At 50.7% G+C, this 25,580-nt stretch overlaps 8 protein-coding genes across 8 annotated transcripts; 2 read left to right on the top strand and 6 right to left on the bottom strand.

Moving 5' to 3' along the window:
* Positions 1-3,430: 3,430 nt before the first annotated feature.
* On the bottom strand, positions 3,431-3,759 carry COCCADRAFT_32036 (uncharacterized protein; the record flags this gene model as incomplete). Its single annotated transcript, XM_007708526.1, has 2 exons — positions 3,431-3,556; positions 3,631-3,759. 2 exons carry the CDS (start codon positions 3,757-3,759, stop codon positions 3,431-3,433), a joined length of 255 nt encoding a protein of 84 aa, XP_007706716.1.
* Positions 3,760-4,941: 1,182 nt separating this feature from the next.
* Positions 4,942-6,591, bottom strand: COCCADRAFT_21727 (uncharacterized protein; the record flags this gene model as incomplete). The annotated part of the gene is made up of 2 exons (XM_007708490.1): positions 4,942-5,637; positions 5,698-6,591. 2 exons carry the CDS (start codon positions 6,589-6,591, stop codon positions 4,942-4,944), a joined length of 1,590 nt encoding a protein of 529 aa, XP_007706680.1.
* A 1,709-nt stretch (positions 6,592-8,300) lies between these two features.
* COCCADRAFT_81472 (uncharacterized protein) lies at positions 8,301-9,843 on the top strand (the record flags this gene model as incomplete). The annotated part of the gene is made up of 3 exons (XM_007708593.1): positions 8,301-8,414; positions 8,469-8,616; positions 8,675-9,843. 3 exons carry the CDS (start codon positions 8,301-8,303, stop codon positions 9,841-9,843), a joined length of 1,431 nt encoding a protein of 476 aa, XP_007706783.1.
* Positions 9,844-10,081: 238 nt separating this feature from the next.
* COCCADRAFT_81677 (uncharacterized protein) lies at positions 10,082-10,336 on the bottom strand (the record flags this gene model as incomplete). The annotated part of the gene is made up of 1 exon (XM_007708592.1): positions 10,082-10,336. A coding segment is annotated over one exon (255 nt), but the record flags the coding sequence as incomplete, so codon positions are not given.
* Positions 10,337-11,238: 902 nt separating this feature from the next.
* On the bottom strand, positions 11,239-14,739 carry COCCADRAFT_32032 (uncharacterized protein; the record flags this gene model as incomplete). Its single annotated transcript, XM_007708525.1, has 4 exons — positions 11,239-11,280; positions 11,336-11,778; positions 11,831-14,018; positions 14,071-14,739. The coding sequence occupies 4 exons, from the start codon at positions 14,737-14,739 to the stop codon at positions 11,239-11,241; spliced, it is 3,342 nt and encodes a 1,113-aa protein (XP_007706715.1).
* A 7,174-nt stretch (positions 14,740-21,913) lies between these two features.
* Positions 21,914-22,265, bottom strand: COCCADRAFT_403 (uncharacterized protein; the record flags this gene model as incomplete). The annotated part of the gene is made up of 2 exons (XM_007708459.1): positions 21,914-22,120; positions 22,173-22,265. 2 exons carry the CDS (start codon positions 22,263-22,265, stop codon positions 21,914-21,916), a joined length of 300 nt encoding a protein of 99 aa, XP_007706649.1.
* A 1,859-nt stretch (positions 22,266-24,124) lies between these two features.
* COCCADRAFT_32031 (uncharacterized protein) lies at positions 24,125-24,361 on the top strand (the record flags this gene model as incomplete). The annotated part of the gene is made up of 2 exons (XM_007708524.1): positions 24,125-24,235; positions 24,293-24,361. The coding sequence occupies 2 exons, from the start codon at positions 24,125-24,127 to the stop codon at positions 24,359-24,361; spliced, it is 180 nt and encodes a 59-aa protein (XP_007706714.1).
* A 75-nt stretch (positions 24,362-24,436) lies between these two features.
* COCCADRAFT_21723 (uncharacterized protein) lies at positions 24,437-24,928 on the bottom strand (the record flags this gene model as incomplete). The annotated part of the gene is made up of 2 exons (XM_007708489.1): positions 24,437-24,732; positions 24,778-24,928. The coding sequence occupies 2 exons, from the start codon at positions 24,926-24,928 to the stop codon at positions 24,437-24,439; spliced, it is 447 nt and encodes a 148-aa protein (XP_007706679.1).
* Between the last annotated feature and the right edge of the window lie 652 nt (positions 24,929-25,580).

The following is a 25,580-nucleotide window of genomic DNA, read 5'->3' as shown; positions in this document are numbered from 1 at the left end:
CGTTTTGCATCTACCACACCTGTTAGCTGGGTTGAAGATGCGACTTGAACTGCGCGATGGTATGAATCGGCCTGGGGACTCTCAACCATACATTTGGAAGTGCGTTTGTCGGCCTTTGGCTTTGCTCGGTGGTCACCACAATGTGTCGGCGCCCTCGGGTAAACAACATCCATACATACGATTCCTTGTTTGGCCAAATGGTGTTGTATTTCGACGGCAGGGCTCTCGAATGTTTCGATTCATTGCCCAACGATGGTCTTTGGTATACTGGGTAACGCGATGACTCTGCGGCCGAGGCGGCGTCTCGTACTCGAGGTGTTGTTTACGAACAAAGACTTTCATGACTGGACAACCGAGTCGGTCGAGGACATTGTAAAGAATCTGTCGCCCCTTTCAAGCCGGCCGGGATTGTAAAAAATCTCATAACCAGAGTACGCATTGTGCAGGGAGGGGTACTGAATTCCCTTTAAGCCTTGCAAGAGGGGCAGACATCGAGCTGCGGTACGCTGGGAGTGATCATCTACACAGCTGATGTCAGTCTTCATCGACATGCACTGTTGTCATACTTGCCCACATTGGTTTCTCTCAGCTGTTTGTCAATCACAGCAAGAGCTCCCGTGGTGTTGTTCGTTGCTCAGCGTTGTAGCGACCTTCGCGGAGCTTGCTGCAGCAAGTGTGATCTTGCAGAGATGAGCAAGGTGTCTGCAATTGCCATTGCCCCTTGTTGGAGCCTCTGTATTCCTCTTGATCCCAAGTCGCTTTATCTCCGTTGTTGCATTCGGGAGATGCGCGATAGGAAGTCAAAGGGATGTATGCAGGCGCTCGTAGCGGCGATTCGTTGCTTCGACTAGGTTCGCGCTGCATACAAGGGCATTGTACAATGCATCAGGAGCCTATTCTGTTCTCATGAGAAGAGGTTGATCGATTCGCAAAGAATGGTTCGCGTCATCGCAGCGATTCAACTTACTGCAGTCGAGAGATTGCCGTTCACAAGATGTCCGGAAGAGATCCAAGCTGGACACTGCCATTACCTCCTGCATCTACATGAGGTTGTATCAGACCTTCTCAAGTCACTCATGACTCTCCTTGGAGTGTGGTGTGTAGATCCTTCAGGACCATTGTCTGCCTCATGGGTGACTCGCCTGATGGTGTTGAGGTCCGCTGCCGCGTCGAAGGTCTTGTAAAGGACATACCTTGAGCACACATGAGGTCGCTACTCCGTTCTAGAGAAGCGTCTGCAAGCTTTCATGAGTAGAAAGACATCGCCGGCTTGTATGGTGATGGTCTCGCGTTGGTATCGTTGTCGTTGAAGGGGGGAGAGGGGCACAATGTCAACTCCCCGCCAAGGCTCATTGCCCGCGCGCTCGATGGATGCAACACCAGGTCAGCCAGCACAGGCAAATAAGAAAAGGCATGCATGAGGCATTGAGGCAATGAGGAGAAGGCCTGCGTGAAGCAATGCTCGGTCCTAAGCAGAGTTGCTGTAAGGTGTCTCTGTGGTGGATGGAGAAGCAAGGTCAGGTCAAGACTGTGCAGAAAGATATGGACTGGTAGGGCAATGGCCCCAACCAATTCCGCAGCAAGATGGAGCATCACAAGGCACGACTATGCCCTCTGTTTGTCACGCAGGACCCCTGGGAGGTGGTATCGTCCCCGCCTTGGCCAATGTTCATGTTGCCCCGTGCATTCATTCTGCCACCCAAAATGATATCACACCTGACCCCGCCGACTTTCTTTGGGTATATAAGTTATTAAATCCTCGATACTTTCATTAAGCAGCTTCCATGCTATAGGATGGCATACGGCAATACCCAGCCAGAGAGGGTAGGTGAATGGCGAATGGGCCAGGGTCAGGTACGTCCAATTTGATTTCTGCGTTCCGTCCGGATAGAGGTTCGACTGCGGCGAGAGGTTCGATTCCAGCAAAAGACGTAGGTTGTATCAGGAGGTGAGTATAGGACTAACAAGGGCCTGATACAACCGAACTTTTTGCACTTTTTTGCTCCTGGAGAGGATATAGGCTGAGGATGAAGCTCGGCTATGGACTGCAGCATTTTTTTATTCCCCAGCTGGAGCTGGTGCACGTTGTGTATATACGAGAGCGCTACAGGCGGTCTTTTTGGTTGCTTTTTTTGCAGCTTCGATGACCCCTTCTGCACGCCGCCATGACCACACGGATTACATCACAACATCATGTTCAACCCCGGCAGCGCGTTATCTAGCGCTTCTCTGGGAATGACTACGACTAAAGATGAGGCGGGGTCATTTGGTCATCTGGTGCAGAGACAGTGTTCTTATGGCAAGATCATGGCTCGATTTCTACAAGAGCTTTGCTGCGTTGAAAATCCACCGCCCAGGGGTACAATCGACCAAAAGAAGCAACGCATAACTGCTATTGAGACGTAGGTTCTGAAGAATGAACGAACATGAGAGGTAGGCGCAAGCATGATATGTTGATATCCCGGCTTGCAGTGCAATGTGATTATCTGCCTCACAGTGCACAAGCACAGGTTTCGCGTCGACGATGAGTCGCATTGCACCACTTCCAAAGCCCTCAGAAAAGGCCGCGTCAATATCAGCCTTTATTTGGGCAAGATTGTGCAACTACCATATATGCACGGTAGGAATTGATTGCGCAATTCTCAGAAATTGATTATTCGCCTAAGCGACTTAGAGAAATTCTGGGGTGAGTACAACAGCAATGGAAGCTATTTTCAATCACCGTGGGCAACCCACAACAATGAAAGCAATTCTCATCAACATGAACAACTAAGACACCTGAAATTCTCACGTCAAGTTTCTTTATCGTACAGCTACTGGGATACGCGCAAATTGGCGCGAGCACAACTGGATATCGCACGGGTTTGATCGATCACATGATTAGATTGATTACACAACATGGAATGCTACATGCGCGCCTCTCGCGCTTGACACCAAAACTCCGATCCTCATACGCTCCAGCCCTCCGCAGCCCCAATTTGGCCCCTCGTCTCTCTCCCGTTGCCTCTCACTACAGCCAATGACACGCGCGACGTCGGACCGATGTGCGCGGAAACAACGCCCGGTACGATCGTCATACCGTCCCACGCGAACCTGTTTCCTCTCCTTGCATGAGTGGGGTAGTGTGTGGAGTCCGACCTCCATCAAACGTTGCGCGTTCGCCCGGAAAAGAATCCCAGTAGTGTGGGGGTATAAGGGAGAAGAAGCAAAGAGCTTGGAAATGTGGCGTGATGCGTACTGCTCGTGTCCTCGATATGGTGTGCAGAAAAGAACAAGGGAAGACAGGCGATGGAGTTCTGCACAGTCTACTCTCCTCGCGCCTACGAAGGCCTCTTTGCGGCCATGGGTGCTGTAAGATCTTTCGATCTGACATGCTCAATCCTGTCTGGCCCTGGGGTTCAGGGCCGAATGGAGAGCGACATGTAATATTTCACACGCTCGTTTTCTTCTTCTGACTGAACGCACTTGTAAAATCCGTTTCTAGCTCTTCGAGGTTTGAGTATGCAGATGAGAGTCTCGGACTTGGAGGTGAAAGATGTGCGCATATTTCTGGCATCTGTTGCTTCTTTGTCAGTACGCGCACTGTGAAGAGCTTACCGACATGTTGCGGGGGGACTAGAAAGGACTTACGGAACATGCAGAGTCGGAGCGGGGACGTTGTAGGTACTGTTGGCTTTGTGCTTGAGCTTCTATGGCTTGCATTTCGTAGGTGTATGTTATGCGCAGGAGATCGTGGATTGTGAGGTGTGTGGTCGACATGGCTGATTTGGCGACAGCGTCCCTTGTTTGAAAAGCAGGGAGTGATTCGAGTTGGGACTTGATTTTCTTTTCGGTTCTGGATATATAGTACAACAAGGACGTCGAAAGAGGAGGATTAGAGCTGGTGTTCTCAGAAGTTGCAGATGGGCGACCCGAGGGGTGTGGAGGACTTGGCTATATAACGCGCGTTGGCCTCCCTCGTTCTGCTTATTTGAGGTTGCTCACAAACACCTCTGCTATGATTGGTCGGCGCCAGCAACCGACTATGCTTCGCAAAGGAACACGCAATGCAGGGACTTTGTCAAAAGCGTGGAGCCACGTGTGGAAACTCGCGTCCTCCCGAGTCCAGGTCAGTACAATGTGGGTTTCAGACTAGCCAAGTTCAAGTCGTGGTTGCAAGTAGTTGGAGATGGGCGACTTGTTGATTGTGACAGCTCAGGAGCTTTATGTGAAGAGCTGACACAGACTATGCGGCATGCGTCATGCATCAGCCGTCTGGAAGTGTCGCACTGATGGGCAGCTGCTATGCTGAAAAGAGCTTAATTTCAACCTTGCAGAACTTGGATCTATTCTCTGTTTCGCTGTTCATGCTGCAGTGAGCTACTTTCTATTGGTGCCTGCGCAATACTCTACTGCAGGCGCACGGGGTTGGCGTCCTCCGGCGGAGATAAACACCGACTCCGACTTCTCCGACTGCACCGCCTCGTGAACAATGAAGCGTTTATGTTGATGCCTAGAGATTACCGGATGATAACGCTACTGCCACTGAGACTTCAGCCAAAGAACGAGTGGTGTTAACGCCGAGCAGAGACATCCGAGTCCAACAAAGTGGGTGATCAATGGGCTAAGGCAGCAGCTTTTGTCTTTGTTGCGTGACAACATGCCCCTTGTTGAGATACCGACTACTCCTACGTGTACCGAGCTGAGACAATGGCTGATCACCAATACGTTCTCTCGAGTCAAAATAGTATCGCACGCGTTGTGGTTTTGACATGATAAACGCTGACCGAGAGCGATAATTAAATTGGATCTATGTTTCTAATGCTGATACATACCTCTATTGCACCTTTTTGCCACAGCCGCCCCCATACTTCAATCCACTCCAGTCTGCTGGGTAGTCATACCTTGGATAGAAAAAAAAGTAATCTATGTACTTTACCTACCCATTTTAGGCCAGCATGATCAGCTACTACCCATACTGGGAACCTGATCTTCTATCCTGTGTAATAACGGCACGCGCTCGGCATCCACATTACCCTCGCCCTCGGGATCAGGATACACCATCTTCTTCCACTCGCCCTTGCCCACTTTGCTGACTCTCCAGGTGCCCTGTTCCGCCGCTTCCTTAAAGAATTCCATGTTCTCATCAAAAGTGCGTCCACCCGTCTCCGGCAGATAGACGTACGTCCATAGGCCGGCAAAAGCATTGGTACCTGCAAACACAAGGAAGATATAGTAGTCCAAGTTGTTGAAAAGCACTGGCGTAAGAAACGTAATAGCAAAGTTGGCCAAGCCCCAGATAATGACGGAGATGGCAGTTCCCTGTGCGCGGGCAGTGGTGGGGTACACTTCAGTTGGGAACAGCCAGACAGTCGAAAGCCAGCCGATTCCGAAAGCGCCGGTAGCTACAAAGAGAACAACTGTGCCGATGATACCGGGGACATACACGGGGATGTGCAGAGAGTCAGAATTTGCTACGAGGCCGCCGAAGAGAGCGAGAAGTGCAAAGGAAGTCGATAAGATGATAGAGCCATGAATGAGGATCTTGCGGCGACCGATGGCATCGATGAGAAGCCAAGCGAGGGTCATGAGGAAAAAGTATGATGTGTAGTTTCCCAAGGTGAGATATTCTGAGTTGCGAACTGAGAAGCCAAGTAACTGCGATGCACTTTAGTACTGTTTCCCTGCATAAGGTCTCCAGGACTTGGTATCACATACCTCGAAGATTTGTGGCCCATAAACGCTGACCGCGCCATATCCAGTCAATGCCTGGTTGACCTGAGACATGACTGTGATCATTGTAGGGTGGAACTGTGGGTGTCCAGGTGTCAACATGTCCATATAGCCAGCCTTCTCATCCTTCTCTTTCTTGTGCTGCTCCAAGAGCTCTTCAAGCTTATCCTTTCCTTGCTCTCCATAAATATCTTCCATTGCCTCTTCTGCCTGTTCCTTGTGGTCATGGAAAATAAGCCAGCGCGGAGACTCTGGAAGACGCTCCACGAACGCAATCAGCAGGACAGGATAGACCTGCATGACGATAATGGGGATGCGCCACGCCCACTGGTTTTCCTTGCCGAGCAGAATCGTTACAAGGAGATTGATGCCAAAAGCCATGACAAGACCGAAAATATTGCTCTGAAACTCTTGCGCCAGAGCCTTACCACGGGAATCATCTGAACTCAACTCGGAAGAGTACGTTGGGATTACCGCGTCGATACCGCCAACGCCGAGACCCATGATCACCCTTCCCGTCAACATGATACCCAAAGCTACCTGGCTGCTCTTCCCAAGCATGCCCATCCCACTAACAAACATGAGCAGATTCCCCAACGAAGCCGTTGCCAAACTGAAAAAGATGCTTCTTTTCCTCCCCAGCTCATCAGCGAGTTTGGAGAAAAGGACGGCGCCTACAGCACACCCGAGGTAGTAAACGGCCACGATGACACCGACCATGGGGGACTCCTCGTACAAGCCCATGGTCTCGAGGTAGTTGTAGTTTGTGTTGATGAGCGACATCATGCCCTGATCGTAGCCGTACAGCGCAATGGCTGTCGCGGAGAAGATGACGACATTCGTTTGTTTGTCCTTTATTGCTTGTGCTATAAACGACATTGTGGTATGTGTGTATGTGGCCGTGAAGGCCTAGGCAAGGACTCAGGATAGTCTGTATGAAGCGCTCGGAGATTTAGCTGGCTATTAATGTAGCTATTAGAAAGTTTACAATAAAGGTGTATGGGAAAGCTGGAGAGAAGATCAAAGTTAAAAAACGTCTCGCTCTGACGTATACATATGCCCCGGTTGGATTAGTTATTAGACATTGAATATACGCTACTTTTTTCACGTTTTCCTTGGTCAGCTGGCTGGTTGCTGTTATGCACAGGGCGATCTCAAGGCTTTTTTGCTTTGACCTATGACGAGTGTATGCAGGGACGCGATGTCAATCCGAGACTAGGATCGGGAGGCTGACCCCACCAGTTTGTTAGTGGTCTTTTTGCCAGCAATGATTTTACACTGCATTTCTCTAGTAGTACCCTGGCCTTGATTGATGTTGTTGGATTCGCATTCCTCTATGGATGTTTTGGCCATGTTCTAGTGGTTCGTGATTGGGATAGCTTGGGTGCGCATCGGTGAATACCGTGTGTCACCGCTAAGCTTCGATCTGACATCCTTCGCGCCGCTAATTGTTAGCGACATCGCGCCTGGTCGACTCGATCGCTTCTTTTTCGATGCATCCCAATACTTGTTCTCTCATCGTCAACCACAATTATTCGCTTGCATGACTGAAATGCGTATGTGGAGGGGAAGCATTTCTCTATTGATTGCAGCGCCGCGTTTGAGAGTTTACAACCTACGCTTACATAGACAACCCAGTGGTACCGATTATATGGGACATGTTTAGGTGGGGCTACGGGTCCCAGTCTTTTCTAAGGGTAGAGAACCTGACTCAACCACAGTACCATAATACTTTAACAAGAGCTTCGAATGCCTCAATGATCGTCGTGGCAGGAATAATTGACCCTTTGGTTATGGTGTCTTCCGAATGTGGCATTCCGATCAATGCCAACGTCTGCGATACACTCTAACCTCACTAAAATATATTATGTGCTAGCTGAAAAGAGGTCTTGTCCCTTCACCGATATGAATCGTAGTTGAGAAAAGACGCCGGGTTCGTGGGAACCGAAAAGTCTTTGCAGGACCACAGCACAACGGCCTGGAATAATATGTGCGCAGCCCTGATCATCTCTCGTATGATTAAGGAGCCGCGCTTTTGGCGAGGACATCACCGCCAAGTCGTTGGATAAGATCTCGACCTCAGCCCAGCTGAAAGCTTTGATTAGACAAGCGAATCACAGCTAACCTTAGCCCGTCGATCTAATCTGTGCGCTCAATCGCCTACAGAAGGGCAGTGCAAAACCACGACTCAGCTGTGGCATCTGCAACCTCAGTCCCGCGGTCCACGCTCCAGTAAGCCCGCGAAAGCACCCTGCCAAGTCGGGCTGTGTCTGAATCAAGCCTACGCTTACACCACTCCCGCCACGGGGTTGCTTTCAATTGGAGTCGTTTATCACAGCCTTGCCACTTGCAGCGTTCGCCATTATAACCTTGTCCCGCTGCCAGCGCTACCCAGACGCCAACGCCTGGATCGCACTACTTTTAGTGGCTGGTACAATGTTTCAATGAAACGGGCCAGAGATAGGGGAGGGGGGCACGCGACACAATAATATGAGGCTCTCTCGCGCCTTGCGGCCTGGAGCGCAAACGAGTTGCTCGCATCAACACTTTTGATTTTGTTATCTTTGCAGGTGAAGATAGCAATTACCATGACGGAGAAGGCTCAGAGCACGGCCAGTGTGTCCAATGGCACCAAGGGAGATTCTTCAAAACGGCCGCCGCTGAAAAAGCAAGACAGCGACAAGGACTTTGATGATTACTTTGTATGTCTTCTTTTTCTCACGACAGCACTGTGTCTAGTTACTAACATTGATCAGATTGGCCCACGCGACCTCGATCACCACTCGAAATGGCCCGTCTTTCTCCGTGTTCACGGCAGTGTGACACCAGAAATGGTGTTGCCTCTGTTGTTTGTGGGCGGTTGGGCCAGCATGATTACACTGATATCAAAATTCGTGCATGACCGTAAGCATTCCACAACTGCTTCACTGCCTCGCAAACATGTACTGACTACACCCCACAGTCAGCGTCAACCAGCTCCTGCTCACTGTCCTCGGTTTCGTCGTCGGTCTCGCACTGAGCTTCCGAAGCTCCACAGCCTATGAGCGCTACAACGACGGCCGCAAATACTGGGCCCAACTCACCTTCGCATCCCAGAATCTCGCCCGCCTCATCTGGATTCACGTCGACGAGCGTCACGACAAGGACCCGGAGCTCGGCAAGCAAGACCTCCTGGCCAAAATCAACTGCCTGAACCTCATCGCCGCCTACGCCGTCGCACTCAAGCACAAGCTCCGCTTCGAGCCCTACGTGCACTACGACGACCTCCAGCACCTAGCCGGCCACCTCGACACCTTCGCCCGCGAAGCCGACCAGCCCGATGTCAACAAGAAACCCAGCGTGCTCAAAACCGCCGGTAAATTCCTGGGTCTCCCCATGGCCGAATCCAACCCGCGTAAACTCCTCAAGCGCTCGCGCGTGCCCCTCGGCAACCTCCCCCTCGAAATCCTCAACTACCTCAGCATCTACATGAAATCCATCTATGACAACGGCACCTTCAAAGTATCAATCTACCAGACACAGTCGCTAAATGCAATCACGACTTTCAACGACGTTCTCGCGGGCACAGAGCGCATCCTGTCAACCCCCTTGCCCATCGCCTACAGCATTGCTATCAGCCAAATCACTTGGGTCTATATCTTGCTTCTCCCCTTCCAGCTGTACAAACTCCTCGGCTACATCACCATTCCCGCGAGCATCTTCGCCGCATACATAATCCTCGGTATCGCGCTCATCGGTCGCGAGATTGAGAATCCCTTCGGCGACGACGTGAATGATCTCCCGCTCGACGCGTTCTGTCTGCAGATCAGAAAAGACATTGATATCATCATGAGTAAGCCGGCCTCGAGTATCGAGGAAGTGGTTATGCATCCGGAGAATCAGCTCTTGTACCCGCTGAGTAAGCTGGGCAGTGCAGGGTGGGCGGCTAAGAGTGTGGAGGAAATTAGGGATGCGCTGGCGAGTAAGCCGGGCTTGCACTTTCCGTTGGTAGAGCATGATGAGCATCCTAGACCTAGTCACTCGGGCGGTGCGGGGCTTCGTCGTCGCACGACGAATGAGCGCCGTGCTGAGGAGGGTGAGGCGGGACATAGTGTATGCAGTAGCAATGCAGGCGGTGATGCTGGGGATTAAGTGAACCAAGGGTTGTATTCCACCTAGATAAAACAGATATTCAGATAATTAAACTAAAATGTTAACTTTTGTTCTCAAAATTGAGATAGTTGAAGCCTGGATCAGGCGAGGCAACCGTCTCGCACTCATCCTCCGCCCCCAGAATATAGCAAATTAACTTTTTCGGAATTCATATCATATCCACTGATCCCAGGGAATGATAACTTTCCGTCTTGGAGATCACACTGTCTTGCCCATCCTAAGCATAAGCATCTCCAAAGCCCTCATCCTCCATGGCCAATTCACGGACTCCCAGGCAACAAGCACACCTATCGCTGCACCGCGTACCCTTCTTGCAATAGTGATCCGTGGAGTAGAACCCATAACGGCAAATCAGCACGCCGGTGCGATCATTCGAGCATTCGTATCTCTTCTTTTCCTTATCGTCAAATGCCAGAGCGTCTTTCTTTGCCATGGCTACATGTGTCTCGGTCGAGGTTTCAGTGATATGAGGGTGATGAAGACTAAGATTTCAAATATGTTAGGAAATCCGTCTTAAGATATCACTGAGGCATGCACTGGACTACTCACATAGGCTTTGCATTGTTGTGTCCAGTGGAGTGAGTGTTAGTTGGTGCCTCCTTTGCCGTAGTGATAGCAACGGCACTGGACAAGGCAATCGTAGGCGAGGCAACAGCCAATGCCGTCAGGCCAGCAAAGGCAACGGAGGTAGTGAAGAGGTTCATTGGAGCGTGTTTGTGTACGTGAATGTAAGTTGGTCGTCACGTTGAAGAGAGAGTTGTGTTATTGAGAGGAAAGTGAACGAGTGAGTAGAGACGCTGCGTGAAAGAGAATAAGCCCCTAGCGACGATGAATTTAAACCGTGTGAGAAAGATGGAGAAGAATTTCGAGAATGATGAAGTGGAGCATAGTGAGAGGCCCCGAAGTGAAGCAAAAGGAAGGAGCAAACAAACCCACTGCCTACCTCATCCAAGCCAGTACGTCACTCTGCCAAGCACTAAACTGAACCACCAACACCAGCCTCAAAGTCGTGCTTAGTCTTTATAAACTAGGATCAATCCAAATGACAATGCTTGATGGGCGTTCCTGCACCAACAGCACTGGTCAAATCACTCCTAGAATGCGGTCAAGCTAACAGTCGGATTCACCACACTAGTCAAACACGTAAATGTAAGGCAGCACATGTTCAATTAATAGATGGGCAGGCATTTTGAACGAAAACGAATACTTTTGGTCATATATCGAGTCTACCAAACGAAAGAACCTGTTGTCTATCGCTTGGCGTAAAAATAAACGCACTCATCCCTCCAAACCTCTATATAACGCCGGGTCATGCAGTTCTGCAAAGTCTAAGATATCGTGCGGTTGTAACACCAAAAAAAGTCATAAACGCATCTAGTCGGCCTCGTCATCAGTGTTGGGAGGTTGGGGTGTGCCCTGACCGCTTAGTTAGTGTCATACTCAAGTTGCTTATGATGGGAGAAAGACATGCCTTAGGACTGTTCAGCCAGTCAATGTACCTCAATCTTCTCCTAACTTCCCGGTCCTTGAGTTCCTTCTTGGTCATCTTCTTCTTCTTCCTGGCCCTGAACTTCATGTCGTCCTTGCCACCCTCGGCTTCACTCATGACAGGAGTGCCGTTGGTAGATGGAGCTGCGGAGCTCACGTTGCTGCTCACGTTGCTGGATCCTGGGCGCGAGTCTTCGAAACGGTCCATGTTAACGGCAAGGTGGCCCTTGTGGGTAACGCGACCATCGGCAACATGCCATTGCTCAGGGCACAGCGCACCAACAAACTCTTCGTTGTGGGAAATCATGATGACACCACCCTTGTATTCACGAATGGCAACAGCAAGTCCACCAAGGGAGTCACGATCCAAGAAGTTGGTAGGCTCGTCAAGGACGAGAAGATGAGGGTTGTTCCACATGGCGCCAGCTATGTATATGTTAGCAATGATTCGTCAGTATTGCAAATGAAGTGTACGTACCGAGCACAACCTTGACCTTTTGTCCTCCAGAGAGACCGGAGATTTCGTTGTGGTTCGCAATCTCAGGGTCCAAGCCAAGATCCTCAAAGTGCTTAGAGATGACCTTGGGCTCGAGGACACGGTAACCGAGACCCTCACGCGAAGACTCGTGGTCATCAAATTCCTGAACGAGCTTGGTGAAGCCCTTCTCCATCAAAGTCTCACGGGAGATGTGCGAGTTGAACTTGGGCAGCATGTGGAGCCACTTGACCTCGTACTGGAATGACTTCTTGAACTTGGAACGACCAATAAGCGCCTCAATCTTGCGGGGGCCCTTGCCATCACCAAGATCAATTGGAGTCTCCATCTGAGCCTTGTCTTCGGCAGTGAGGACACGAGTCTGCTTCATGAGCACCTCACGGTCATCACCGTTGGCATAACGCCACTGGAGGTACTGGTTGGGCGTCTTTTCCAAGTGCATCTCGACGTGCTCAAGAGCGTGTTGCTTGATGTAACCAATACGCAAGTTGGGGTGCTTCTCGACAGTACCTTCCTGAGGAATAGTCTCTCCAGTAAGCATCTTGATGAGGGTAGATTTACCAGCACCATTGGCACCAATAATGGCCACTCGAGATGACAGGGACAAGTTGCAGGAAGCATCAACAAGGGAAGGCTTGGACGCTCCAGGGTAGGTGTATGAGCAGTTGGTCATGCGCAGAATAGAGCGAGTGTTGGACTTGACACCTGTGAGGATACCAGGAGGAGGGAACTTGAACTGGACCTGGGTAGCCGACAGGGTGTAGTAGCTCTTGGCCTCGGGCTTTTGTCGAACAAAATCAGCCAGGTTACCCTTGTAGCATACCAGCTTCTTGTTTTCGTAGTGGTAGATGTCTGTGCAGACTTCGTCAAGGAAACCAGAGTCGTGGGAGACGATCAAACTGGTGATATCGGAGTGCGACTTGAGGTACTTTGCAAGCCACGCAACATTGGCGACATCCAAGTGGTTAGTAGGCTCATCAAGAAGAAGGACATCGGCGCGCATAAGCATAGCACGGGCCAAAGCCAGCTTCATCTTCCAACCTCCGGAAAGAGATCCGACCTTGTGCGATTGCCTGCCTTCGGGTCCAGAGGTAAAACCGACTTCTTCCAGGACTTCGGAGATGCGCTCCCTGCTCTCGTCCGCGAAGCGGGGGTCACGAACAATGTACTCCAGAATAGAAAGATCGGCATCTTCACCCTGGTTGTGCTCAACAAAGCAGGTCTTGACCTCGTCCTGAGATGGGAAACCTTCCAACTTGCCGCTTGCGATACTTCGCATAAGCGTGGACTTTCCAGCACCGTTGCGACCGCAAAGACCATAACGGTGGCCCTTGAGCAGACGCAGGTTGGTGTGCGAAAGAAGCAACATACCACCATAACCCAGAGAGAAGACGGCGTTAACAATCTCAGTCTCTCCGTCATCCTCTTTGACGGGTTGGCCGAATTTGCGGTGGTCCTCCTCAACATAAAATTTGTGGACAGCCTCTGCGACCTTGTCGGCATCACCAGCGTTCACAAGGGGCTCCAGGTAGGGCGCGACGAGCTTAGGAATGCGCTGGAGCTCTCTCTGGTTCACGACCTCGGCGATCATCTCAGAGATGTAGGCCTTCGTGACGTTCCAGGTCTCGGCATCACCGGGGAAGTTGAGCATGGTGGCAGCAGCAGCAATCTCCTTGTCCAGAACCTGCTGAACATCTGATGACAGGACGCGGGCAATGGCACCGCTCTCAGCGTTGTGGTCAGGGTCGCCCATGGCCTTCTCAATGACATCCAATGCACGCTGTCCAATTTCACGGACTTCGGGCAAGGATGCACGGTCCTTGACAGCTTGCACACCGGGGCGAAGCTTGGGAAGGAAAGCGCGCGCCTCGATAGGGTCGTGAACGAGCTTGGTCAAGTTTTCGACAACGACAACTGTCTGGCGAGTGACTTCCTGGGAGGTCGAGGGCATGTTCAAGGAGCGCTCAAGCAGAGGAGTGACCATGGCCAATACGGGGGATGTGACGACGGCGACAAAGGTCGTTTGCGAGAGGGCATGGATGGCCTTTTGCAGACTCTGGGTCGAGGGATCTTCGATAGCCTTGACAAGGAGGGGTATCCGGGGTGCAATGTCATCGTTCTGGAGGAGGGTGGTGAGACTATTCATAGTCTTGACTGCTTGTTTTGCAACCTGTTCATAATTAGCATGATTTTGTAGTTTTCGTGATGCGATAGTGGCATACCTCTGTCTTGAGGTCGTGCATTCCAGACTCGACGATGGGGATGAGGCCCTCGAGCTTCTTGCCCATGGCCTCACGCAGAACGTCCTTTTCCTTCTCTACATCAAAGCTCTCCATGCCCATCTTGGCCTTGTCAGCCATGCGGCCGATGAGCTCGTATGCGAAAGCAGCACCTTGCCACTTTCCAGACTTCTTGCCCAGGTATTTTGAGAGCACAGGGAGTAGGCCGACGACCTTGGCCTCAGCGCTCAGGTTGTCAAAGAGCGAGTCGAGCGCATACTTGGCCGACTCCTTGACGGCGCCAGTCTTGTCTGCCATCAGGTCGAGCGCCAGGGGTACCAGACCCTCTTCCTGGACGAGAAAGATGGCCTCTGTGATGCGCTGCGTGCGCGGGAGGCGCTCAAAAAAGGCGCCAAGGGCGTTCATGGCGCCCTCTCTTCGCACAGCATCCTTCTTGTTGCCAGCGTGTTTCTTGATCTCGTCGATTGTGCCATAACCACGAAGGCCGCGGAAGCCAACTGAGTTCTGGAGGAGGGTAGTGAGGGCGTAGGCGGCATCGACCGAGGCGTGCGACGTCTTTGCCGTGACGATGCTTTCGATGAAGGCGCTGACATCTTCCTGCGAGGGAGCAGGGCTGGTGCCAGCCTTGTCGACGACGATAGCAGGAGCCATGGATGGCGATTCAGAGTGCGGCATCTGCTCAGGGGAGATGGTGCGCTGCACTTTTTCTCTGGGAGCGGCGAGGGATTTCTTTTTTGGAGGGGCTTCCTTATCGATATCAGGCAAGGTTGGCGGCTGCAAGCGTAAGCGGCGCGCAGCAGCGTGGGAGAAAAAAAAACGAGCGCAGAAACGCGGGTATCAAACGTGTAGAGACGCCCCGATGGAAGAGTAGAGAGTCTATACAAAATACAGGAGCAGTGAAGAAGGAGCGTTGGTTGGGCACGCCGGGCAAAAGTGTCGAGGGGCCTGTCTTGTACTCTACAGTCGGGCGCGGATCTAAATGATTATTTTTGCCCACGGGTCAGGGCGCCGCTTGCGTGCACGTTTTTCCTTTTCGCCCGCCCTAGTCCTGCTTCCGCTTACTGCAGGGCTGGCTGACCCTCGCCGGATATCCCATCTTGCGTCTACACCGTATCCTGCTTACCACCTGCCTGCCTACTGTTGGCCCAGCCTGAAACAAGTCAAAAGTATATCGCTTGATGCGACCTTAATGCGGCGAGTCTTCCTTCAACCTTGGAACCACGCTTCACCACCCATGTTTCGACCGCTTTGCTCAAATCCCGCGTAATATACCCATCCTTCTTTCTCGTCTACTCACCGCCTGTGTCCGCCATGTGCCAGCCAACAGAGTGGCTCAAGAACCCCCACACGCTTTCCGTGGCTCATATCTTCAATCTTAGGGTACATGAAGTACCTGTCATCTACCGACACTAGCGCAAGGAATGCAGACACTAACACGCTTAGCATACAAGTCCCTCAACAAGGAGCCTGGCATTTTACCCACACAATACTGATAAGCAATAATTTCCCATACCCACCACCCTACCCAGGTCTCCAAGCAGAGTTTATGTAAGATGCAATTTATTAAATCAATTTCCGGCCGTCTGTCATGGCCTTGACAGCAGGTACTCCACCAGTAAAGATAACCGTCGAGGCGAGGACAGATATCAGTATGCCGAAAGAGTTACAAGCGTACTAGCAAGCACTTCAGAGGCCTGAACTAGTAGGAGGATCTTCAAAGACTCCTCAATAGGAACGCTCATCAATACTTTCCACTCGCAGTTTCAAGAATACGCGTAATGCCAGTCGAGAAGAACAAAGGAAGTCATGATAGGGGTCCACGCTAGCGGGGCGCTTAAATCCGCGCTATCCCCGACGCACATGCTTTCTCTCATGTGCTACCGTACTCACTTAGGCCAGTATTTATTCGCCGCCTTGCGATCAGAGCATAGCATAACTTTCTGAAAATATGTCGTAACTTCAGGTATAGAGCCATCCTTTTCAACTCGACAAAGCCGTACATTCAGCGAAGATGGTTCCATGCCAACATCTTTTCGTCCATCTTTACTAGACGCCACGCTTCGAACGGTCTTCAAAATTTGACATGAACAATGACAAGAGCCGGTATATTTCACGATGGTTTCTACAAAAGTCTGATTGGTAGGATGAAGTCGTTGTAGAATTCAACGCTTTTGAATTATCACTTTACGGGCGCCTTCATTCACATGTATAGTGCCGAATGATACCACAACGGTTCAACGTGCTTTGAATGCTGGCTTTCAACTGCCATGGCAAAAGTAACTTAAGTTGTCGTCAAAAAGAAATTCCCAAGACCATTCATGCAATCGTACAAGTTCAGGTCTCCTTGTTGAGACGTACATAGAGGATTCGATATTTCACTGTCAGAATTGATGTACTCTCCCTATAAGTCAACCCCACATTTCCGTATAGCCAAACAAGTTATTTTGGTAAAAGAACATATAGCAGTCCGAATAGCGCAGCAGTATGCAACCAGACGCATTCCACATCGTCGAGGATACCTGTTTCATGGACTGCCAAGAACGGGAAAGACTTCTTAAGCTTCGCGGCCGCTTGCATCTTGGACTCAGTATCCCTTCTGCGTCATCAAGTGAACACAACATAGGCGAGTTGCAGCTCGCTTTCGAATACATAATTCGTAACTATGGTCGGCCAGTTTCACAGTTCTGACAGAGACCCTAGTATTTGATGCCCTTACATACACTACAGTCAATCTTGCTCCACGCTTACACGATCTTCTTTATCGCTTCCAGCTCAAGTACTCTTTCTCTTACCAGGCATCTCCCATATGTATTCATAACTATATAGTCATTGCTTTCAATGCCTTAAAGTCTCATATTCCAGCTTATGTGCTCAGCAATTCAAGATAACTTGGATGATCTTCATGTAGTACATGAACATCCGAACAAAAGTCATCAAATCTGTGTGATATTTCCCTATTATGACCTAGCTCGTGTACGATAACCCGTCTCCTCCCAATTAGCTGTAGAGCACTTTTCCGATGCCGTGTAAGAATCACTTAGCCATCCCTCCCGTTTTTCTCTATCTTTCTGGGTAATCGAACTATCTCCTTGAATTCTTTCAACCTACATGATGCACAGATTTCAAGAAGCACACTCTCATTTTCGATATTCTTGAGTCATCCAACCTGGAACGACATCATTCCAAAGTACCCTTCATACGACTCTTTGCAGCGACATCACATACACGTTCAAGTATGCAATCATTCGAGGAGTGGTCATCCTTTCACAACAGCTTAGCATCCAATTTTACGAAAGAAAAACCTAATAGACGGAAATATCATATCTTTTCCTAATAGTATGAATAGACTTCATCATTTTAGACGCTTATGAGCATCGTCCAAAATAATGGCAATGGTGCTATCACATTCGTAGCATTTTCACATCCTGGAGTCAATAGCCTTAACAAAAGATGCTTCGATGCTCTCTAAAATGTTCATTCCTCTCTTTTCCAGTCGCTGGCTATAATCTCACCATATATTGTTCTCTTTTCTCTAGCTTGATAGACGCCACGTCACTTTTCACATCCTTTATATTCGATGCTTCTATTGTAAGATTATTGACCACGTCTGGTGCTTGAAATCGAGAACAGAATTTACACTACGTGGGCTCCGATAGTTTACCTATGGGACAATGGGAACCCTATTATAGGGAGCCTGCCATATCCTCAAAATCAGCAGTATTGACATATGCGAAACATGTGAATGCGGGCAATCACAGATATTATAGGCATGTTCGAAATTGCGGCGTGAATATTTTCACTGTGTATCTTCGAGTCGCAAACTTGGACAAATATCGCTGTAAGTGCAATCAATATTCAGTAGTCCCTGAGATTTCATGAAATTATGATATTGTCCCCGTTATAATTTGTCATATCGGAAAGAAGAACATAGAGGAAAAGATGGTGTGACAGTGTAAGAAGCAATCACAGTATTGAAATTTGTGCTTTCTTCTTTGATTGTATTGGAATAACAGTCTCCCGTCTTTCCCCAAAGTTGAAAAAGCAGCAACACATAAGATTATGGTGCGAAGTATTCTTGATCAGAAAAAACATGCCACAGAAAAAATAATATGAGTGTTTCGATCAAAACGGTCCAAAAAAGATACTAGAAATCTAAACTATGAAAAATGTTCATAGCATCCGTGAAAAAAAAGCGATACATCAAGTTCAAACAGATTTTAGGATGCCAATGCATCAAGACAATACCAAGATACAAAATTAGAAAAGGTCAAGTCAAAATTGCAAAATTTTTACTGAATAAAAAAAATTTCAAATTTCGATGAAAAAAAGGGTTGAACAAGGAAAGAGAAAGAAACCGCCTCAGAGCTATACCACATCCTCTATACCTCCCCACCACCACATCCTCCACCCCCCGCCAAGTTTGCTTCTCACCCAACCATCCACACCCGCCCTCTCACACACACATACGCACCCGGTCATCCGCTCCAACCACCAAAATCCACAACCCAACTCAAACCCTCATCATCATCATCAACAACAACAACAACAAAAAAAGGCGCCACGCAAACACCCCCAATTCACAAGCCACATCACCCAATACTCCTACCCCTCCCTTCTCTCAATCCTACTCGCCCACCCCACAACCCCCGATGTCACGATCCACCACGTCATCCGGGCAACAAACCACACCCCAGCCCAGCGCGGCGGTTGATCGGGACCGGCCGCCCGAAGAATGGAACACCTCCGTCTTATTGAACCCTGGTAATAATATCACACATACACCCATACGCCAGGCTTTCTCTTCTCCTCCAACCGCAACGTTTACCAGAAACGGGGGGGGGGGGGGAAGGGAAGAGCGAAGAGGGTGGGAAGGCATATGTGTCTGCGTGACCTAGTCTCTCACCGTTTGGAAACAAAGTACGTACGGTAGTTGTACGCCCAGGTAGAATACTCTCTGTAAGGCCTATATGATCGACCCCCCCCCCGCGATCTCAACGATCGCAAGATCGCGATGAGTTAGAGTGGACAAGCACGTGGACCACATGACTAACATGTCTCCTTCCCCCCCCCTCCCCCAAGCTACATATGCACAGCCGCCCATAGTATGTGCAGGAAGTAAGAGAGTCAAGGTTAAAAATGTAGCAAGTACGACAAGGTTTCTCTCTGCTTTAGTTGCAGTTTTCCAAGGTTGGGAAGGGGGGGGGGGCATGAGTACATTGCATACTGCATTGCAGTTGGCCAAAAAGCAAAAGAGCATCGAATTTTTTATTTAAAATAATAAGTTAGTCTAGTATTGAGAAAAGGACCAAAAAACAAAGAAGGTATGCATATGCATGTACTACCGCAAGCAACATAAGGCCCGATACGCGAGACCAACCGAAGCCACATGTTCGTAAAAGTCGCGAGTCTTGCTTGCTTCCTCGGCTGAGAGTTTGAACACATACATCATCAGACATGTGTTGATACAAATCGCCCCAACACATGCCTTTGCGGCTTATTTGTTCTAGATAGCACATATGTACACTTACGCCGCCCCCATCACGCACCCATGGCAAGTAAAGTATGCAGGTATACGTCACTTGCAGCGTAGCCACGCCAGGGGGGTGATGGAGTTGCAAGGTGCAACACAAAAAGAGAGTATGCGTTAGACAAATGGGGAGATGGAGAAAAGGAGTTAATGTACCGGAGATCAACAAAAGCAGGACGCCCTATAGCTGGGGAGTTTGAGCGATCAACGCCGCATATACACATATACGGAGGGAAAGTTTCATTTGTCGGTGCTCGAGTTCGATACGAGGTAGAGGGTCCCGCAGTCAGGTTTTCTTATTCGAGAAGAAGGGATAGGTTGATGATGACGGACGGGGCAATATGATCGGACGGCGTGATGACAATTCCAAGATTGTAGGAGCGGCGACACAGGAGTGGGTGGGCAACAAAGGTGGATCGAGTCAGCCAGGGCACGTTTGGCTATGGTATTGGTTGCTGGGGTTGTGTGCTGAGCTGTGGTGTGGGGGGCCGTGTTCGATACATACGAAGAAATAAAGGGAGGCCTGTTTTGTCCATGGGAATTATGCATGCGGAGGACCCAAGGCCGCACAAGCCTCACGGTTACGGCCGTACATGGGCTGATTTGCCTGAGTCTTGTCCGTAGCCTCGTTGAATCAGGTGTATCGCAACATGCAGACAACTCTAGACCTCTGGTGATCATGATGATTGTAATAACGATGTACGTCGGAGTCGGCGCCTCCGGCAGTACCTTGGTGATAGACGTTGTGTGGAGCGTTAATGTCGTCATACCTTCCCCTCTGCCGACGAAATATCAAGTTTGCAGCTGCAGGCGACTGCAGATCCCAGGCCTTCCCTCGGGTATCGCCCCCCGTCTTGTGTCAGCATCTCGTCAGCAGGAATGGGACGGAAGTAGGGGAACGAGACGAACAACTGGAGCCAGGTGCTAAAAAAAAGATTAAGGGACCATATGATGTGCACTACACTGGCGTTAGCTTATTTGGTGCTGTTCCATCCTTTGGTGATGACAAGATAATCATCGGCGAAGTGATAGCAGCAGGGGGGGGGGGAAGATGACCGTCGTCGTAGATGGGGGGCATCAAGCATGGCAGTGGGCATACTACAACCTGTTCGGACGTTCTCCGGAGTCCAGAATGCGTGATACAGCACTAACGCCGGCAGGACTGACAGAAAAAAAAGGCCAACCCAGCGATTGATTAGACTTGCATTGGGCTTACCAAGAGAAGGTAGTGTGAGCAAGAAGAGGTAGTGTGATGGCCTGAAACCCATGTTTATGATCCACGGGCTGCATGAGCTGGCGGGCATTGCATGCCCATCACAAGCAGACTGTCGTGTTGGAGATTAGGTTTCGATAGAGTGATGTCCACGTCAACACATCACTGCGGCCGCGGGCATCTCCCGACAGCCAGGTTGGTAAGTGTGGATCTGCTGATGGTCGTCCACGTTGTGAAGGGCCGAACGACAGTGGCGACAGTGATCTTGTGCCCCGCCATTTGCCTCACGGCAGTCATTTCAATCAAGGTGCCCTGCAGCGCAATCTTTCCGGCCTTGAGTAGCGCACCGTACCCAATGTTTAGATGCTACGGTAGCTTCGGACGATGCTGTACCAGGGCTCCATACATGCAACCGCTTAGTGGAGCAGAGCAAAACGCTCGGCACTCCCCACAGAGACTTTCTTTTGGTATCACTCCTGAACCCGTCGCGAGCCCCAGCATTGAGACCCCCCGGCTCGGGTTCGGTCATCACATGTGACGGCACTTGCAACGTGCAACTTGCAATGTGGCGGGAGGCTTCGCTGAATGCGAAATAGGCGCTTGTGCCGACATGGACTGACTGGACCCGACAGTCCTGGACGGGTACGTTCGTCCGTGATCATTTCCCTTGTTGTGCAGAAGGGATGGGGATCTGCCCGTAGCTCCGGGATTGATGAGTGCTAAGTACGTAGGGATCAGATGCCGAAATTCAGACGAAGCGCATGGGTAGGAATGATTGACGTGTCGTGGGTCATCGGGTTAATATTGCGATGCAATCCTTCGATTCCTCCACATCGTCGATGTGATGCTTAATCTGTAGCCATCAATATTCACTGCGGATAGACGTTGCGATGGAAAAAGCAACAACAACGGTCACTAATTTGATGGGGCCAAAGCGTCAGGGTACGATTTGGCTCACGGCATAGGCGCATAGACAGCGGGAAACCATCTGAGCTTGGTCCTGCGTTCATTATGCACGCCTGGATTGAATCCACAGCAGAAAAAAAAGCACCAAAGTCTCCTTGACCGCTCCCACCCCTTGCACTCTAGGTGCGGATCATTTTGAGTGTTGATTGACATGGAATTTTTGCAGGAGGATTCCTTAGACGACCAATTCTCCGCATCTCACCCCAATCGTAGAGATGAACTGGCAGAATGTAATCCATGTGTATGTGTGCCATTACTTTTTCAAGAAGCCAGCCTTGTGGCGCTGCGAGATTGAAGCACTCCTTGGGGCGCATAGCGATACGGATCTGGTGCCAGTCTCACTGCCAGCTCGAATAAGGAAGCAGGGGGAACACTGACGGAGATAGCGGGCTGTTCGAGATCCAAGCCTGGGGGTAAATCAAAAGCAATAAGCGGGGCCGTTAAGCCCAGAACAGTAGCGGTTGCTTTCATGGTGTGGCCTGTAGCGTCTCCATCGTACGCGCGAGAACGATGCTAACGTCCTGTCACACCGTCCTGACGAATCGATTTGCCGGACATCAGCCACATGGTCGAAGATACGCTAACGATTTCTGCAGTGACAGGGTACTGAGGCAAGCCGACGCGGACGTTTGGTGGGTCAGGCCGAGATGTGTCGACAGGGCCCAGAAATGGAGCATCAGCGTATCCAGTGATGATGCTCGCTTAGTTTATTTCCACATTTTTTTAATCCACTGTGGTATCGGCGGCATATCATACCCAGCTAGACCAAGGCGAGGGGAGGGATACAGACACGTCGGCCAGACCACAGATCGCAATCTCTACATGCCGTATATGGACGAGACTGTGCTTTTTGCGACGGTCAAAGTCTCTGTCAAGTTAGCGGCTTGATGTCTTGCAGAAGTGGACTTCAAGGTTTGTGTGTTGGTGAAACAGGAGGGTTCGATAGGCTTGCTGGCGCACGTTGCACCGTCTACCGAGTCTGTCGACGAACATGTCCACTCTGGTAATGGGGAGTGAATCCTTCCGGTAGATACCGGTAACAATCGTTTATGGAAGGCGTACCGAATACCCTGCAAATGGATCTTCATCGGCGGTGATGCACAATGCACAAGAGCTGACAGGAAAATCGGGGGGTTTGCAGTCCGCCCGTCATCCGGCATGGTCAGTATTGGTGGACATTCCCTTTGATCCGGCTGATCTGAGACTTGGCTGTGTCACATCCTGGGGAATCTCACGGTCAGCCGAGCACATCTCGCCGTGTTGGTGGGAAAGGACTCTGGACTGATCTACGTGGCCCCTTGTCGTGGCGTAATGAAACCGGAAGACATACTCAACAAGAAGAAGACGGGACAGGGTGCGCGACACGGTACTGGACCGTTTGTCGTTGCTGTTGACCTGTTTGGGAGCTCTACTGCCCCATTCGGGCCGCTAGGTCTCATTTGTTACCCTGTCATCCGTATCCCTGTGACTTGGTAGGGGAGCGAAGGCTGGGTATTGGGAAGTCTCATGTGGACAGAACGTGTTTGATCATCGGAGCCGCTCAGCAACGGTGGCTTGCATGCGGATGGCACGGCAAGGCAAGGCAGAAATGAGCCCGGGATGCCTCGACATGAGCCATGTGTGAGGCTTCAAGAAGAAGGGCTGCGGACGATTTTGTTTTGACAAGGAGCAGGTGGGCGGCCTATGACACGAGAATATAGGAGTACCCCATTAATAACGAGTCGTCGAGATGGTATAATGGCCGAAGGAGCTGGAAAGCCGAATGCCCGGAGTGTGGATATTAAAAGACAATTTCGCTTGGGCAAGAAGGGAACAACGTGTAAGTATGTGTGTAAACCACGGACGATACAGACGCGTTTGACGTGGCGTATTGTGTGCCGCAGGATGCGAATAAGACCCAATGGTCTTGTCCAGTAACAAGCAATGTTAGAGCAGGCCATATGTTCTTGCAAATGCCTCTGTATACCAAGATTGGTTTGCTCAAGACGTATGTAGTATGTATTTCCTAAATAGTCGGTTACGCTTCACTTGGATTTTGCTCATTTCCTTGGCCAATTTGCACGAGTAAGCAGGCTGGTATGTTTTTTTTAAATGTACCAGGAGAACCCTTGGACTAGTCAAGCAGTGGAGATATCAGTTGTCCGGCTGTACCAGATTGAGGGATTTTACACATTACTTTGGGAAAGTCGGGCATAGGAGCTTTGCGCTTGTGTTCGTATCGAGGAGGTTGTCTTGGGCAGTGCACTGTAAACAAAATGGACGCTGCATGTCTGGGGAGAGCAACGACGGGCATACATGTGTAACGGGCGTTGTTTTCAGGCCAATCGAAAATGGCCGTTAATGCGAGGTTTTGGCGGGCCAATGCGGTTGTTCCTAGGATTATCGATGGCGTTGCGCTTGGCGAAACCCCCAGGCGGCGTCATAGCGGTCCATGTACCCAGGTACATTGTGCCTCATACGATTCGGAAGAAGGCCGGTAGATCGACTGATTATTTCAGGAGCAGAGGCCAATAAGAGAGATGCAATTAAGGCAGCAGCCTTGCTATGTCCGCACTGGCTTCGCCTAGATACTTTAGCCGGGATACCCTGGGAGGCGTCATGGCCCGGGCGGGAGGCGACACAACAGCTCAATCGTAGTGATGCTAGGCGGCATCGCTTGTGACAAGGTGATGATGGAGAAGATTGTGGTGCTTGGGGGAGAGGCAGGCAACAAGGCTCCAGCAAGCCAGTATGAGACGAGCCCGAGGCGCAGAAGGTGCGGCGGCCAGGGAGAGTAGTGAGGAGGGTGTTGGCATGTCGGTTCGTGACAATGAAACGCCGAGAGGATCGCTCGGATGGCACCAGGGAGGCAGACTGATGGATGGATGCAAGCGTGTTCCCGCTGATGATGGGTCACGATGCGGTCCAGGTATTGATCCCCCTGCCAATCCCACGCGCCCTGAGATCAGAGACAGCAGCTACAGATATGTACAGTAGTACTTACAGTAGTGTGTATGCCTGGGCTGGGCTGGTGGTGGTCTGTTCCGGGAGATCATGCACGCATTCCGCGGTGGGCAGGCGAGCGAGCGAGCAAGCAAGCAAGCAAGCAAAGAGCGGTGGCCCAGGGCTTGCTCAAGGGGAAGGCGGGTGGGCATGGCGTCAAGCCGGTAGAGAAGGGCAGCATGCGTTGCGTACGTACTAGCTGGATGAGGGCGGGGTGAAATGGGAATGGGAGCAACGTGTGCGGTGCATTGCATCGCGCGCGAAACCCAAAGAGACGGTATGATACGCGCGAGTCGCGCGGCGGGCGTGGGTGGAGGGTGGCCCGAGCTGGGAAATTTTCCATCAACGGAAAACCCTGGATGGCGTGTCCGTGCACGTGATTCTAGGTTCGCAGGTTTGCCGTCCGCCGCCCGTGTGTTGTCGCACAGGCATGACGGACGGGCTTGCTATATGCTACACGTCTATGTATGTACGTATGTACATGCAGATGCAGGAGCAGAGTCAAGTAGAGTAGAGTAGCCTGGAGGGGATAGTAGACGGGGGGGATCAAGTCACAGTTCATATCTGATACGGTCCAGCGCCAAACAGCAGGGCGGAAGGCGAGACACGCGATGGCGGTATGTAAGTAGTGTACATGTTATATTGGGGGCGGACGAAGATGAAGGCGAGGGCGAGGGCGAGGGGTATGCCAATGCAAATGCCGTGGGCGTGGGCGAGCGGCGATGGGCAGAGGCGTCTTTCGGCCTGGCTAGCGGCAAGTGTCTGCTGTGTCATCGGACTGGAGACTGGAAAGTGGAGTGTCGA

This window comes from Bipolaris zeicola, assembly GCF_000523435.1.
Source record: "Bipolaris zeicola 26-R-13 unplaced genomic scaffold scaffold_2, whole genome shotgun sequence".
In the NCBI taxonomy this organism is placed as follows: Eukaryota; Fungi; Ascomycota; class Dothideomycetes; order Pleosporales; family Pleosporaceae; genus Bipolaris; species Bipolaris zeicola.
Note: the sequence above shows the minus strand (reverse complement) of the source record. Positions and strands in the feature narration are given on the sequence as shown.